Raw genomic sequence first — 17,015 nt, 5'->3', positions numbered from 1 at the left:
CCACTGACCACAAACAAATATATATTTATATATATATATATACACATACTGTATATACACACACACTGTGTATTTGCTTCTTCGTCTGGAGCTCAGCTAGGTACATTTTGAACTTACCATACTCCACCTGAAAAGGTGTCTGCTGTGTCTGATTAAGTTTACATTCCTCTAAACGTTTTTGTAAGGAAACTATTTCCCTTTGGACTGCCAAGACATTGTTTTTATCGTACTTCTCCAGTTGGTTAACCATGACAGAGATGTTGTGAACCTGTGATTATAGTAAAACAAAGGCTGATTTACAATAGCCAGGAGAGGGCTGCTTGGAAGTTGAGTAAAACTTGTGAAAATTAATTTCGCCAATGATCTCCCCAACTCATTTCACCAGTGTGGTGAAACACACATTACACAGTTCCTGTCTGTTCTGTGGGTGAACAATGGGGTCCTTTTTGCTCTTGAAGTGGTGAATTTTTATATGTGTCATCTTCTTGTTTTCACTCTGTCCCTCAATCACAGAATATTACTTAAAACACTATATATAATGGTGTCCTTTCTATCTCAGGAAGCACAGATAATCTCTTCAACAGGAATGCAAACAGTGATAAATGCCTGACAAGCATAACCGTTACCCAGTTTATCCAAAAATAAAAAAATAGGAGTCCTATTTCAACAGACCCAGCCAAGAACAGATAATTCATGTTTGGGTAAGCTAGTGTGTTGAAGCATACATTGATTTATATATTGGGGATATATATTGACTTATATATTGGGGATTTCAGTGATAAGACTTCTCTGCAGTAGAGTTTGCCTTCTATCCTCATAAGTCTAGAAGGTGTCACATGCTTGAAACTTTGTCCCTAGTTATCTATTTTACATTATGCATGACATCATAAGTTAGTTTTGCCATGTCTGTGGCATTTAGAGGCTACCATGCCACTGACAACCCTGAGCCAACATGTGACTAGTGGTGCCTGTTATTACTCAGCTGTTAATATAGACCTATAGTGGATTAAGCAGTAGATATATGTTTTAATGTGGAGGTCATGCTGAGTAGTTTAAATGTAACACTTACAGGTGGGGATGCACCGATATATTGGCCGCCGAAACATATTGGCCGAAAATTGCACTTTTGGCTGAATGCCGAAAGTGCAATTTTTCTGCCTATACAGCGATTAGGGGTCTGTTTAGATCCCTAATATTTCCCTAAGGCCCTAAAAGTAAAGTTAAAAAAATAGAAATATTTTATAGAAAACGAATTAATAAATAAGAATACATACAAAAAAATTAAAAAGTTTATAAAAAAATAAATAAATATTTGAAAACACTGAAAAATTTTAAATAAAAAACATTTTCGGTTTTGGCTTGACAATTTTTTTTTATTTCGGTTTTAAAATTTCCATTTCGGTGCACCTCTACTTACAGGTATTTATTACCTCAAACAGAGCACTATACTCTAACCATACCTTCATTCTCTTTTCAGGACAAGAGCACCATCTTTGCTCAGGAAATGTCCAGGGTCACATCTACTTTTGGACTAAGATGTTGAGTTAGAGATGACACAGTGATGTAAATCCCGGTCCTTTTGCAGTGCTGACACTGGTAAGTTCTTGCAACAGCCTTTCACTTTGTGACTTGCTACATAGTCTACAGTTATGCAGTTTGATCAGAGGGGAGAGATGACTGAGGAAAAGCCTCCTCCTGCCTGCAGTAGAGTGATGATATCTTCGGACCCTAAGCAGTCCTGATTGGATCTCACTATCTGCTAATGTAACGACCAGGTTTGGTTATATGAATCTCGGCTGCGGAGTTTACTAATAACAGGAGAATTGCTTAGGGTACGGCTTCAGGGTCGAGCTCCAGGCGTCACTCTCAAACTTTAACGGAGAGTTCGGAGCTCTACCATCATATGCCGCAATTTATTTGGGAGTAGGTGTTGCACACGAGTGGCCCCAGGGTATTTACCGCATACCCGGATTACAACCCTTTATGTGTGGTTCAAGCAAATTGAAACAATAAGTAGCATCCAGTATTAATTATTAAACAAGAGATGTAAAATACACTTTCCCTTTAAATGCCGAGGCTCAGGAATCAATGAGAAAGTCCATTCAGCATTAGCAGTAAAGAAGTTCAAAGTTTCAACACTAGTGAGTACTAGTTCTGTCCAAGACTAGTGAATACGTGTTATTAGATGTCCTAGTAAATGGGGGATCCTTGCAGCACACAGGTCCTATGGTCCAGTTCCAAGTCTCTCCAGGTGTCAGCTGGCGTTTACTTGCAATAGTGGAACGCCATACTGATCTCTCTTCCGGCCTTTTATGGGGTAGGAGTGTGGGTGGAGCTACCCACGTCAGAGGGGCCGCTGCGTTCCACGCTGGAACGCATCGGCGGTTTTACTTCCGCCTTGCAGCTTGCGTTCGTCTGTGGAGCGCGGCCGTGATCATTACAGCTAATAATTATTAATAATAATAATACTATAGCTTTTTTTTAAACTGTTACTGTATATGGTGGAGTATATTGTTGTAGACTTGTAATGGATTGGGGGACTGTAGCTGGGTCGGTGGTATTCAGCAGTGCTGTATAATGATTATACAGCACTGCTGAATACCACCAGCCAGGGTTGAACTAAGGTGCCCGCGGGTATCAGGGGACCCGTCACCCCCCCACTAAATTAAGCCCCCGGCCACAAGTGCAGTGGTTCCCTCCCTACGCCGCCTTTCTGCCACCTGCACCGCTACAGATGCGGCTCTGTAATCGTGCGGACGGGCAGAGAGGCGATGGAGGGAGGGAGCCACTGCACCTGCGGCCGGGGGCTTTTATTTAGCGCGGGGGGTTCGGTGACGGGCCCTCCGGCATCTGCTGCGGGCAAACTGGCTGGTGTGGCCAAAGGAGAGCCCTCACTACCAACCAGGGCCCCCCTGAGCCCCCACTGTCCACCAGGGTAAGGTGACCAGTGATTTGAAACCCAGGGACATTTTTAATGGCTCATTCACACTGGAATTGGCCGGCACATACAGCTCCTTGCTGTGTGCACGGCCGTATCGGGCAGCTCCCGGGAAGGACAGGTGCTGCGTGTGATTAGTACACAGCTACCATTCTTCTCTATGGGACTACGCTGCCGTACGCCGGCCTGCGCTCACCCGTCCTGCACATCGGTGCGGGTGAGCGTACCAGTATGCTGACAGGATGGATCCTGTCTGCGTCCGAGCCAGGAAACATGCACCCGTACGGACGTGCAGGGCGGGTGAGCATAGGGGGGTGTACGGCTGCATACTCCCATAGAGAAGGAGAGGGGCGGTGTACTAATCATACGCAGCACCTGTCCTTCCCGCGTTGAAATCAGGAATGAATGGTCAGCCTACACTAGGGAGCCCACACTAGCCACCAGGGAGTCTCCACTGGCCACCACAGAGCCCTCACTAATCACCAGGGAGCTCCCGCTGGCCACAGTGGAGCCCCCACTACCCACCTGGGAGCTACCACAGAGCCACCACTAATTATTATGGATCCCGCACTGACCAGCAGAGAGCCCGCACTGATCACCTGACAGTCTGCATTGGCCACCTGAGAGCCTAATTAGGGAGCCGCCTCTGCTGCACCCACACGCACCTGTGAAACTCTCTGGACCCCTGGTGAGAGCCCGCACAACCCTCCTGAGACCCTGGTGACATCAGGCGGCGAACCCAGAGCTTCATATTATTCTGCATTGCTGTAATATGTATTGCTGGGATTTGTAGTCCTCTATTGCTAATGCTATTCTGCATTGCTGTATAATGGTATTGCTGGGAATCGTAGTTCTCTATAGCTGTTGGCAGTCTTCATTGCTGTATATTGTATTATTGCTGGGATTTGTAGTCCTCTATAGCTGATGGTATTCTGCATTGTTGTGTAATCAGGGGTGTGGACATTTACACAAAAAAACGACTTGTCCAAGGGATAAAGCGGGGGCCGAATCTACTTGCCATTCATGACAATCTACTTGTCCCAATACAAAAAAATAGTTTTAATCAAAACTAGGGATGCACCAATGCCGGTTTTTCGGTATCAAGTACGAGTACCGATATTTTGCTTTTGGTACTCGCCGATACTGCGTACCGGTGCTTCCACTGGCATGGAACAGGAAGCCGGCAGTGGGTAATGACATGCCGCCCGGCTTCTGATTGCCAGGGAAGCCGGCTGCATGTTGTTTGGCCGGCTTAATTGTAGTTGGCCGGGAAACCGTCTTAAATAAAACATTAACCGTTCTGTAAGCAAAACATAATTTTCTGGCAGTGCCCCTCCCGAGAATAGACTCTGGATCCGGCCCTGTTACTGTCCCCTGATCTTTTCCCAACATATACTGATGTGTTTTTTTCCCTTTGATCTGTTGGCAGCAACAAACATTCTGATTTCCCAACATCTGTGTTGTGGTGGTTTAATTTTCTGCACCAGCCATGAAATAGTAAGGAAAATTATAAGGAGCTCAGTAGAAAGAGAATGGGGCTTTGTGTCACCACGAATTTGGGACACTAAATTATCAACCAACTTTTCATTCATGCTCAAGACTATAGCTCTGCCATGGTAGCCATTAGTTTCTTGAAAGGGGCTATACAGTGGTGCCAACATGAATGAGGTAACATATGACATTTAATTTGTGTTGCTGCCTGCAGCAGCGGTAGTCTGTACGCATTTTCGTTTGTGGACAAATTCTCGTTGCAGCAAAGTGACATAAAAAAATAAACCCCTCTGTGATGGGAGACGTACACTGTACATCCCGCTACGATCAGAAACCTTTAGGCCTTGTTCACACCAAATGCAGAGCAGATCTGCTCGCGTTTCTGCACACACACGTTAGTCTTTAGACGCGTTTTTGATGCGTTCCAGAGCGTTTGTTTTGTTTTTTTCAGGAAGCTAACAATGTTATGAGGTAATTTCCTTTTACCTCTGAACTTTCATTAGCTGTTCTGATTATTTCCTGCTTCCTCTGACCTTGTCTCACGTGTACAATTGTTGCAACATGGATCCATGGGATGCAGCCATGCTCCTGGTGATGGTTATTATACTGCTACGCCAAAGTGCTGTCAGGAGACGTCGTTTTTGGGTGCACCCACTGATGAGTGAAAGAGATACAAAGGGCCAGTTTGGGACTTTATATGCAGACCTTCGTGCACACCCCAACACGTTTTTTTCATACACCCGCATGTTGATATCTAGGTAGTAACGTTTGCTTGCTATGTTTTTATTGTTATTTTATTGTTTAATTTTTATTGTTTTTTCCACGGACAGGAAGTGACCAAGGAAGATTAGGTCATCACAGATGACCATAGAGTTTTTTTTCTTTATGGTTAGTGCATTGCATTGCGTTGCGTTTTTGACGCGTTTACATGCGTTTTTGATGCGTTCCAGAGCAGGTAGAATAGGGCTTGTTGCAGTTTTTTTTACCTGCTCTGGATCGGAACGCTGCAATGTGAACTGGAGCTAAAAATACCATTGGAATACATTGGACGCAGTTTTGATCCAATCTGCAACTGCTCTGCTCTGCACCTGCTCCGCGCTTGGTGTGAAAAAGCCCTAACTGGTATGCCCTTAAAGGAGAACTATGAGGTGAGTTATTTTCACTCAGCCTCATAGTTCGAGCCGACGTGTGACATTGAAACTGTCACACGTCGGCTCAATAGATCGGGAAGTGAGCGAACACATACTGTCGCTCGCTCACATCTCGATCATGTCCCTGCAGAGAGCCGTAACTGTCACTCACGGCTCCCTGCAGGGATTTTCCCCCTCCCTGCTCCGATCCTCTAGTGCTGACTGGCGGAATGGATGGGGGAGTGGGCAGGTACAGCTGGCTCTGCCTCTAGATAGGCAGAGCCAGCTGTAAATAACGCAGCTGGGTGGATCTCGACAGTAATGTCAGGATCCGTCCAGGCTGCGGCGGTCTCAGCATACCATGAGCTCTAGCTCGCGATATACTGAGCTTTGGGTCACGGGAGAACGCTAGTTTGTGTCCTCCCGTGACCCTTAGGAGAACTATGGGGAAAAACACTTACCCCATAGTTCTCCTTTAAGTGTCCGTACATTTGCTATTGACTGTCTGGACTCCTCTCCATACATCCTCAAACCCTCATGGGGTGCCCATGATACTATAAAAATATTCCTTTCACACCAGTGTGGATACATGTGACTTTGCCTACCTCTGTATTTCTTTTCTTTTGGTTATTTGAAGTTTGCTATACTGGTTATTAATGTTTTATCTTGTTTGTACTTGAAAACACTAAATACAATAATGTATTTTTAACAAAGTTTACATTTTGCCATGAATTTCTCAGTTGATATACTAATATTGGAGTTAACAGAACTCGGTGACCTTGGGCCTGAAGGTGACCTGGGGGCACATAACTGAAATCATAAAGAATAGTAAGATGGCATTGTCCAAAGATTACATCACTTAAAGACAAATATATATATATATATATATGCATCACACTGCTTTAAAACATTTTACTTTGGTGCCATTTGCATCATCTGATTACTTAATATTTAATCCATATTAAGTCAAAGGAGATTAGTGTTAATAGGTACTTAGTGAACCATTGGAAGAGCACACAAGGAAGGGAAACAGGAGGACAATGAGATCTCTGAAAAGAAAGGCACATCTTCAACTGCCCTTTGGCAAGTCCTGTGCATCTATGTTTATAACTCTCCACAAATTATGTTTGTCTTAATTTGTATGTTTGTCTTTCACGTTTGTACGTGTTCTTAGAGAATTTACATAAGGAATAAGATAGGACACAAAAGGAAAACAAATGTAAGACAATGTATCAACACTGTGACACACTGGAGATGTTCTGATGAGCTAATGACATAAAGCTCAACTAAAGTCCTACACTTTTGTTTACCTCATCATAGTCTTCTACCCTCTGCGTGGTATGATTTGCATTTTAAGGAAATGACCTAAAAGGTCCTCCTTGTCCTCAACACTCCAGTGCTTAGTATTGGCAAAGCTAGTTAACAGCCACACACCACAGCGCAAGTGTTTTTTCACAAACTTGTATTGCAGAGGTAAAGAGGTCGTGCATCTGACCAAGTTTGCTACTAAATACTGATTAGTGAGTACACTTATGCCTAGCCTAGTGTCTAGCTTTTGAGTACTGATTACTGAGTACACTAGTCAGAGGCGTAACTAGAACCTTCAGGGCCCCAGTGCAAGAAACCATAAAGGGCCCCCCCTCCAACCCCACGGCACTGCATGGTTAACAGGAAGGCTGCCGAGGTCCCCAGCAAACACGGGACCTCAGGCAGCTGCTTGTTTAAAATTTTAGTGCCGGTGTTCTGTCGAGAATGCCGACCCAGTATCTGTGTTTATGTACAGACGGGATTAACGAGGAAACCGGCATTTATTTACAAAGTATTTGTTTGTAATGGTTCATTGTAACCGTTAATGATATGCCGTCCATGGTAGGAAATGGACAGAATATTATTATCGGTCACAATTAACGATTTAAACAAAATACTTTGTCAATAAATCCCGGTTTCCTCGATAATATTGATCTGTGTTTAAGAGCAGATGCTGAGGTCGAAAAATTCGACTAGTTCAGCGTTCTCGACCGGTATCTGCGTTTAGTATCGGGGCATTTTCACGAGTATGAATACTTGTGAAAATGCCCAGTATTAACACTGTTGTATCCCTACTTAAAAATAAATATAATGCATTGCTGGGACTTGTAGTCCTACATAGTTGGAGCTATTCTGCATTGCTGTATAATCTTCATACAGCAATGCACAATACCACCAGCTATGCGGGACTACAAGTCCCAGCAATACATTATAATAAAAGTAAGGTATGCAGAATACCACCAGCATCCAACCCCCCCCCCCTATAATGCATTGCTGGGACTTGTAGTCCTACATAGTTGGTGCTATTCTGCATTGCTGTGTAATCATCATACAGCAATGCAGATTACCACCAGCTGTGCTGGACTACAAGTCCCAGCAACACACACACACACACTCTCTCTCTCTCTCTTCCCAGAGCCCCCTCCCACTCCAAACTTACCTTCCCTCTCCTGCAGGCCCATGGCCCTCTTCCTCGTCTTGGCGGGCAGGGGGCAGAGCTAAGAGACGGCCCTCTTAGCTCCGCCCCTAAGAGGTGGGGCCAGCTCATTCTCCGGGATCAGTGACAGCGTCTCCAGTCCTTTCGCACAGCCGCCCGTACATGCTGCGGGTGGCTGTGTGACAGGGAAGGAGCGGCACGATCGCGCGGGGGCCCTCTACGTCCTTGCTGGGCCCCCCCAAGTGGCGGAACACCAGGGCCGGTCGCAATTGCGACCGCTGCGACCCTGGTAGTTCCGCCAGTGACACTAGTACCTAGCCTAGTGTCTAGCTTTTGAAGGTAGAGCTTTCAAAGACGTATTCCACTTGCCAACTTGGGGCCTTTTGCCCACTTTTATTTTTTTTTTTAATGTTCTTATATAGAAGGGTTTCCCTCACAGAGTTTCTTACTTCACATAGCATTCTTACTGAGCATAGCACAATTCAATGCTTTCAGCATCCTGGCTGACTCTGGTCCCCTTTGACCCACAGTCTGTCACTGCACAAACAGTAACTCAGCCTCCTGGCTATTGAGCTGCCCAGCTTAGGCTATACAGGCATCTTGCCTGTTCAAACACCTTATCTCACTGTACCTGACAGTGACCACTCACTTCTCATCAGAAAACAGTCTGGTCAAAGTGCCTGTCTCTCAGGCCTGGACCCACTCTCCCTGCATGTCTGTCAACAGACTGTCTGGCCAGACTAATTGCCCTTTTGTGTGGAAAACATCTACCTAAAAATCAGTCCCATAACTGCTCCATGACACTTAGACGCTGGACCATGCTGAATCTGCTTCTCTAGTCAGTGACAGCGTACTAGTCTCATACCCAGAGATCGGCACACACAAGCAATAACTAACCTCTCTCAGTTCCAGTTAAAACATTGGATAGTAACTGTTCCCCCCTTCATGAGAAGACATTACCACCTATCACACACATACTCCCATCTCTAGAAAAGTAAGCCTCTCTAACCAAGGATCCATATGACCTTTCTCCAGAATCTTCTTTCCTGTGTCTTTTAAATTTACAAACATTTCTGCTAGGATTGCTTCCAAAATGACTTTTAAATGCAAACTCTCTATTATGCCTCCAAAGGTACCTTCTACAATCGCCTACCAGTACTCTGACATAATATCCAAGAGACATTCTAAAGTCTTCCTATGGGTATGTTTCCAAAAGCAATGTCTGATCATTTTAATCCTGATCACACTTGTCACATTACAATCAGGCATTTACAAGACCTGTTATCTTTTTGGCTATTATTGGAATACCTTGGCAGAGGCAGCATTCCGTAAACTATTCTAGCTATATGTCTTTTAAAGGTTTTGCGCAATAGCATCAATCCTTGGGCTTCAAGATGTAGGAGAAATAAATTTACACCAAAACGTTTACCTTAATTTGACTTGGCAGGGATCATCTTTTCCAACACTTTATTAGAAGCATTTTTGGGCTTCTTTAATTCAAGATCACATATGTTCTTGTCCATTGCCACTAGCACTGCTTAGAGGAGAAGAGACTTAGTACTTTCCTATATTACATTCAGGCCATTTCTAAAGAGATCAACATATTTCTATAGATAAATTAGCACAGTATTTTCTCAGCAAATTACCATTCTTTTACCGTTTTTTACCCCAACTATTTCAATATCACCATATAAACAGTATTGGATATGCAACGCTTCACCAATATAAAGTCTGCGCTGCTTTCAATTAAGAACCCTTGATAATCTGTCGAGGATTTGGCAAAGAACCAAAATATCATGCTTATGCAATATTACAGTTAAGGGGTGTGGATATATTTCACTATATATAGGTGTATTAGTTAAGGTCTCAGACACAGAAGACAAGAACGTCACCATGCTCCCACTGATTTTATTATTCTTGAGTCTTTACCAAAATCAGGCTGCCAGTCTGGTAAGTTATTTTGGGTATCCCAACTCACTGTGAACACAAAGTAAGGCTAGAAGAAGCTTCTGATTTTGTACACAATAGTAATAAATTACACCCAATTATGTACACATTTTATATTATCTAAATTTACCAACAGGCAGCTAATATTTTCAACAGCTCAGCACGACATTCATTGTGTTTCCCATATCCCAGATTTTAGAATTGTGGTGATTACCGCATTCACCAATACTTAAAATCCCTACTTAGCCCATGAATGTTTTCAGACTGACCCTATTTCAGACTGACCCTATATTTTCTTAGTTTAACCGCTTGTTTATTTTACATTTGAGCATATACTGCAAAATTGATAAACAGAACCCATATGAATATCAATTTAGCTTTTCAAAGTAGGAACTTATACAATCTACAGTGTAATAGCCTTCCAAAGATTGAGCAAATTTTCAATCAATAGCGGGGAGCCATTTTAACTTTCACAAATTTATATTTTTAACAACACAAAGAAATAAAATACACATTGCATCTCATATGACAAGCATGGATACACAATCAACTTGAGTAAAGTGTCACCGCCATAAGCAGAACACAAGCGGGGAGCCATTTTAAGGGACAATACCTTTACTGAAAATGCTGGTTTCCTGTCTCTCTCCGGCTCCAATGGTTTCTGAGTCACAGACCAAGAAACAGGTTGCAGAAAGTCAGAGAAAAGCCAGCACTCTCAATCTGTAATTGTTCCAGGTCAGTAACCTAAAATATTAAAATAATTTATTAAGCAACACAGACAAGACAACTAGTATTTTCAGTAGGAGAGGTCAGACAGTGCAGTCTAAATATTCCCAGTACAAGATTCCTTTAAACAGCATCTGTGAAATAGCCAAGCAAATTCTGAAGCACTTTACCAATGATAGATGGATAGACAGACGGATAACTTTACCAAAATGTTATTTAATTATGTTGAATGCATGAAAATATTGGATGATGTAAAGTTTTTTGGTTAGTGTTTTTTTCCTATTTATTCTCTTCCTTTAACATAACCAGAACTCCACTGGATCTCTGGATGCATATGGGGTCTGTTACTGTTCCATCATTCACCAAGATTCCACCTTCCCAGCAGATCGAATGGAGAGCTTGGAAATAGCAAACCGTAACCTGACCATAATTATCAATGCAGAAATCACTAAGGTAGACAATAAAGATCATATATTGACAGTATTACATTTATGCTGACATCTGGAAACGTTATGCCTCATCTATCTGTAACATCAATGGATAAATAAAAATGTTGTATATATTTTTTTAATTAATGTAAGTGGGTGACCATCAGGTGCAAGCATAATTGTACATTCAGCGTTTAACACTGTGGTCTTGCAGCACTTGGAACATGTAATCAGTTTCAGTCAATACAGCTCTGTTTACATAGATTGTATATGTTATTCTGAAGGTGGCCATACACTGTACAACCATCGCAAGACCTTTGTCTTGTGATGGTTGTAAAGGGATTTAAAAAACGTACGATCTGCCCATCTTGGACGGGCAGATCGCACTCTCGATCATCGCAAGCCACACCCCCTGCGGGGCGGGCCTGCGCTGACTGTAATGAGGGGCGGGCTTCCGGTTTTCCCGCGATTCTCGTACGAGAATCGTGCAGTGTATGGGCACCTTTAATGTTTGTATGTTCTGTGCTGTCATTCAGAAATATACCAGTAGGTTAATTGGATTTTCACGGAACTGGCCTATGTGTGAATGTCTGTAAGGCTGGGCACACACCTTACAACCATCGCAAGACTTCTGTCTTGCGATGGTTGTAAGGTACTTTAAAAAAACGTACGATCTGCCTATGTTGCATAGGCAGATCGTACTTGCGATTATCGCAAGCCACGCCCCCTGAGGGGCAGGCTTCCAATGACCGCAATGCCGAACGGGCAGTGTGAGCTTGCGCACACCGGCCCGTGCGGCTATTATTGTACGGACATGCCACAAACCCGCCGAACATCGTACGATGCTCGGCGTGTTTTCAAACATGTCCGTAAGTTTAAAGTCGTGCGACCTTACAGTAGTAGAGGTCGCACGGCTTCCACACACCTTACGATCATCGTACGATCGCAGGATTTCCCGCGATTATCGTACGATAATCGTAAGGTGTGTGGGGACCCTAAGGGTGTTTGGAACATTGTAACCTTCGTTAAGGGCAGAAGCTGATGTGAATGGTTTAATATTTCCTAAAACCATTGTAGAATAAATCAAAGTTACAGAAATGAAAATGTAAATAAGCTAAATCTTTTTGAAGATCCACAACTATGAGAGCTCAGTGATTGTCTACATGGAGCAGCTGAAGGACCTAAGCAGACGTGTGAAGATAATGGAGAACGGAGGACTTTCCTACTCTGAGCTGGACTTCGAGCTCATCAAGCTGGAGATCAAAGAGATGGAGGGCATGATACTGCAACTAAGAACCTCAATAAATGGCTCCAGTGTGATTGTGGAGACGCTCTACCAGGAGGTAAGGCAAATAATGCTTATAATAGGCAACAGTTGGTTAATGTAATCCAATGCAACTCCCCTCCTGAGATGAAATGGATAAAGGTTTGAATACAAATTAGCTACATTTCAGTCATTGTTCTCATGTTGTACTTCAGTACTGCATTTCCATAGCACAAAGCATATAGAAGATTTTCATATACTATAGTATTGAGTGTACATTTCAGAGTTACAAGAAAAATACGCTTTTTTTATTCAATAAATATGAAATATTGCATATACATTTTTTTTTAATTTTCATGCAGAAGGTTTATGCTTTATTATAGCAAGAGTTTAAATTTAAACTAAAGAGCAAGAGTTCAAATTTAAACACAAATAACTTGAGTTCAAATTTAAACACGCAAATAGGTGAGACATAGGAGTGACTTATACCCCCCGACACCTTGAAATAATATGTTAGCACACCAGATATGTACAGTAGGTATTTTGGTAGCTGTATAATGAAATCACTGAAAATACAAAGACATATAGAAAGATAAATCTGAGCTTCTCAGCCGTACTATGCATATAGTCACTGTGAAGCTTATGGAAGGTAATATAAAAATGTAGCTATGAAACATCTAGGAAACATGTACAAATTAACAGCACAATATAAAAAAATAGATACCAAACAAAAGCAAATGTCACCTGGTACAGGTGGAGGTGGAAACAGTATAACATACCCGAGGGGTACAGTCACCGTTTCCACCTTGTGGAGTGGTATTAATTTGGACTGGATGTCTCCTAGCTGTATCTTTAAACTGTATAAACTCGTATTGGCTTAATTTAGTGATTATATGTATGGTACAGCTAATGACACTCTGGGCATATTTATCTTTTTTATGCCTTTGTATTGTCACTGATGTAATACTACTGCTATTGAAATGCTAATATGTCTGGTGGCTATAATAACATTTCAAGTTGTCTTTTAAATTTGAGACTTTTAAAAAAGTCTCAGTTTATAGCTGTCATACCCATATACCTGTTTTTGATATACCTATGTCACGGTTTGAGTTAGTGTATGCAAACCTTTTTTGAAAAATGTATTGTGGCTTATACCCCCTCCCTGCCCTCTATTCATAGGGAGCCCTATGGAATTTCCATTAGAGAGCAACAGACTGAATGCAAACAGCTTTAGCCAAACTTTGTGTTTAGAAACGTCAAAATGCTCTGTGACACCAGTTCTGTAGTTGCGCCCTAAATTAAATGATCATTTGTAAAATAGAGGTTTTATATAAATTTTTGAAAAAAATATAAATTTAACTGACCCAAAACCAGTAAAGTTTCTTTTAAATGCATTGTTAACTGCATTAACAATAAAGTAGAAAAGATCCATAGGACAACCTGCCAGCATTGCTTTCCTTCTTTTATAGATCCGCAACATTTCCATCATGGTTAGCCAGCTGGAGGTCTATGATAAGAACAATGTCTTGGTAATCAGACGGGAGATTGCAGATTTACAGAAACGGTTGGAAGAGTGTCAGCAGAACAGCTCCAAACCAAATCTGCCTTCCCTTCCTCCAGCACACTACGGTAGGTTGCAACAATGTTTGCAAGTCAATAGATCACAGTAATGCTCGGGTTTATTTCCTAAAGGCAAACAGGCTGTTCAATTTGCAAAGGAATTTACATTTTGGAGGGGAGGTTCAGTGAATGACATGAAGTTCTGCTGACTTGCAGCATCCAATCATGTGCAAGCAAAAATCTTTTTATTTTCCTTGCACATGTTTGGGTATTCTTTGCACCATATAATTTCACCACATTCGCCAAGCTGCTAGATGGAGACGAGGAACATAAGAATTGCTCCTCAGTTCCGTCTGGTGGCTGTAATCTCAATAACAGAGTATAGATACAAAAACAGATAGGGTGGGCCCCCCTTGTTATGGCCACAGCAAATGTGCAAACCCAGGAGTAATGCTCACCCCCGATGGAGCCGCTGGATGAACGAGTCTTCCATAGCCTGTCTAGGGATTTTAGCAACCTGGCTGTCCCAATAGCACTTACCACCCTCTGTGGTGACCAATAAAGCTAAGATCCAGACTGTAGGTATGGTGCTGAAGGAACCTTATTGTAGAACTTCAGGGAGAGAGAAGTTTAGGGCTAAGAACACCCAGGATAGAGTAGACTCCTTTAAGTGTTAAACCAAACTAACTGCTGCTTCCACAGACGAGGAGCTTTAAGCCAAATGTGTCAATCTGTGTTTTGACCACCTGGCCAAGCAGTACTTGAATCCAAAGTCACTAATCAGACTCTGTTTCAGCAGAGGCTCACTTCTCAGGTTCCCCATGCCTGTTGAAGCTATCATTTTCAGTTTCAGTCACTGGGACCCCAGTCAGTAGCAGTCTCCACCCAGGCAGGACCCAGGGGAGAAAGAGAACCTTATATGGTCCACCCTGAATATTGATATCCTTTCCCAGCATGCACCACTGGCCACGAACCTCCCAGTGATTGACGAGGGAGACAGATATTCATAACAATCTATTATTGGTTGATCTGCTCTGTCGCAAGCATACTCCCAGCAGCAGGCAGATGCAAATGATAACAGATTGATTAAGGGAGCCAAATTAGCATGAACTATAGATCGGCATCTGACTCATTACTATCTGACAATCTGAGAACTAAACTTAACTAAGTACTCGTGCTTACAGGGTGCTACACAGGAATTCAAGCAAAGATATTTGCTTGAGTCCCCAAATTATCTTAGTTAATTATCAACTGTCAGTGAATTTTCAGGCTGCAAAGTATAGTTAGTGGCTGTCATGTTTGGCAATAGGTAGAACTTGATATGATTTTACTGTCATAGTTCATATTAGAAAACACTCCATCTGTTTTTTACAATTTCTTTTTTTGTTGTACAGGTACTTGTGACCATGGACCCATTGGGAATATCAGTAAACCAGAAATAGTTCACCAGAATTTGAATGGTGCAAACTACAAATCAGGAGGATGGGGAAAAGACTCATTATTAGGAGCTGATCAGAACACTGTCTGGGTGGCCCCACTAAATACTGACAGGCGCTTGATGAATTATGTATACACCTATCCTTCTTATAACAATCTCCTACTCTACAAACACAGTGTAACAAAAAGCCTTAGCAGTGCCAGTTATGGGCAAGGTGGTGGAATGATTATGTACAATAACACAATGTATTATAATTGCTACAATTCCAATAATCTCTGCAAATACAACATGATAACTAATGTAGTGGAGCGATTGGTGCTAAGGGATGCAACTTACAACAACCGCTTCTCTTATGCATCCACACCATGGCAGGACATTGATCTTGCTGCTGATGAAGAGGGTCCTTGGGTCATTTATGCTACGGAACAAGAGGGTGGGAAAATTCTTATTAGCAAACTTAATGCTACTACATTGGAAGTAAAGCAAACCTGGTCCACTTCCCTATACAAGCCGGGTGTCACTAATGCGTTCATGGTCTGTGGGGTCTTGTATGCTACAAGAATCTACAGAACAAATATGGAAGAGATCTTCTACATGTATGACACCAAAACTGGTAAGGAAGAGAATCTGAGTATTCCCATTGAGAAGATGATGGATACTATGCATAGTCTGTCCTACAACCCAAATGACCACAAGCTCTACACGTACATTGATGGGTTCCTGTTTACCTATGATGTCACTTTCTTGCCCAAAAAATAATTACAATTTTTTAAATATCTTCCATAATATCGAATAGTATGGTTAGCTTAAAAATAATCTCATGGAGAGATAACTATATAAATAATTACCATTTACCTTTAATTAATACAAAATGGCAAATGCAATATGTGGTAGCAACCCAACATACAGTATATATTATAGCTATTCTGGCTGCTCTAAACTGATTAAAGTTGATTATGATTTGGATTCAGGTTCCTGCTTTGGGGTTATTGTATCGTTGTATAATTCAGCATTACAGTACACAGCCTAATAGGACCACAAAAGAGATCCCACAATTAGTAATTAGGAGTCCCGGGCTATTAAAAAATATTCACAGTCTATTGCATTTTTTGGGTATCACCCATTGCTTCAGTTACATTGCAATTGCCAATTAAAATGGACTTTAAATAAAAGACACACAAATTTGAATCCAACTCTAGCTAACACTTTTTTAGCAGCTACAGCAAAATTATTATTATTATTATTATTATTATTTTTTTGGAATAAAGGTTTAAAACCATATAAATACAAGCCACCTGTTGTGAACACCCTTGCTGCCAGTGTGATACGGTTTCTCCCAACCCTATGGCTGCCACTTTTGCTGAACAGCTTGTTATAGTAAATGGAAAAATATCAGTCCACAACACTGCTGTGCGATTTCACTGCTGTGCAAAAATACTGCTGTGCAAAACAAATAGTGTTACCACCCTGCTAGAGGAAGTGGGGAAAAAGGGATCTACTGGCAAGATCAACAGGCAATAAACTGTTACATAGGGGACTCATAAAAACAAAAACTCCTAGTGACAAACTGCATCATTCATGTCATTTGTTTTAGCTCTTTTTGGCTCCTACGGCTGAAAATAACTGTCA

General features: G+C 42.0%; 1 protein-coding gene and 1 pseudogene across 1 annotated transcript; one reads left to right on the top strand and one right to left on the bottom strand.

Moving 5' to 3' along the window:
- Window positions 1–2,379, bottom strand: part of LOC108801798 — an 8,742-nt pseudogene extending 6,363 nt beyond the window's left edge.
- A 3,174-nt stretch (window positions 2,380–5,553) lies between these two features.
- On the top strand, window positions 5,554–16,145 carry LOC108801797 (olfactomedin-4-like). Its single transcript, XM_018573707.1, has 6 exons — window positions 5,554–5,577; window positions 9,156–9,224; window positions 11,006–11,149; window positions 12,255–12,467; window positions 13,858–14,017; window positions 15,343–16,145. Exons 1-6 carry the CDS (start codon window positions 5,554–5,556, stop codon window positions 16,143–16,145), a joined length of 1,413 nt encoding a protein of 470 aa, XP_018429209.1.
- The last annotated feature ends 870 nt before the right edge of the window (window positions 16,146–17,015 follow it).

The sequence above is a fragment of the Nanorana parkeri genome, unplaced genomic scaffold (assembly GCF_000935625.1).
Source record: "Nanorana parkeri isolate BGI_ZX_2015 unplaced genomic scaffold, ASM93562v1 scaffold2497, whole genome shotgun sequence".
Classification (NCBI taxonomy): Eukaryota; Metazoa; Chordata; class Amphibia; order Anura; family Dicroglossidae; genus Nanorana; species Nanorana parkeri.
The sequence above is the reverse complement of the archived record's forward strand: the minus strand, read 5'-3'. Positions and strand labels throughout refer to the sequence as shown.

Bases quoted from the DNA above. Each gene is read 5' to 3' on its own strand.
- LOC108801797 (XM_018573707.1), top strand. From the start codon at position 5,554: ATGCCCTTAAAGGAGAACTATGAG. The intron at 9,225-11,005 runs GTATGTTTCCAA...TAACATAACCAG, and splicing joins ATTCTAAAGTCTTCCTATGG to AACTCCACTGGATCTCTGGA. The intron at 11,150-12,254 runs GTAGACAATAAA...ATCTTTTTGAAG, and splicing joins TCAATGCAGAAATCACTAAG to ATCCACAACTATGAGAGCTC.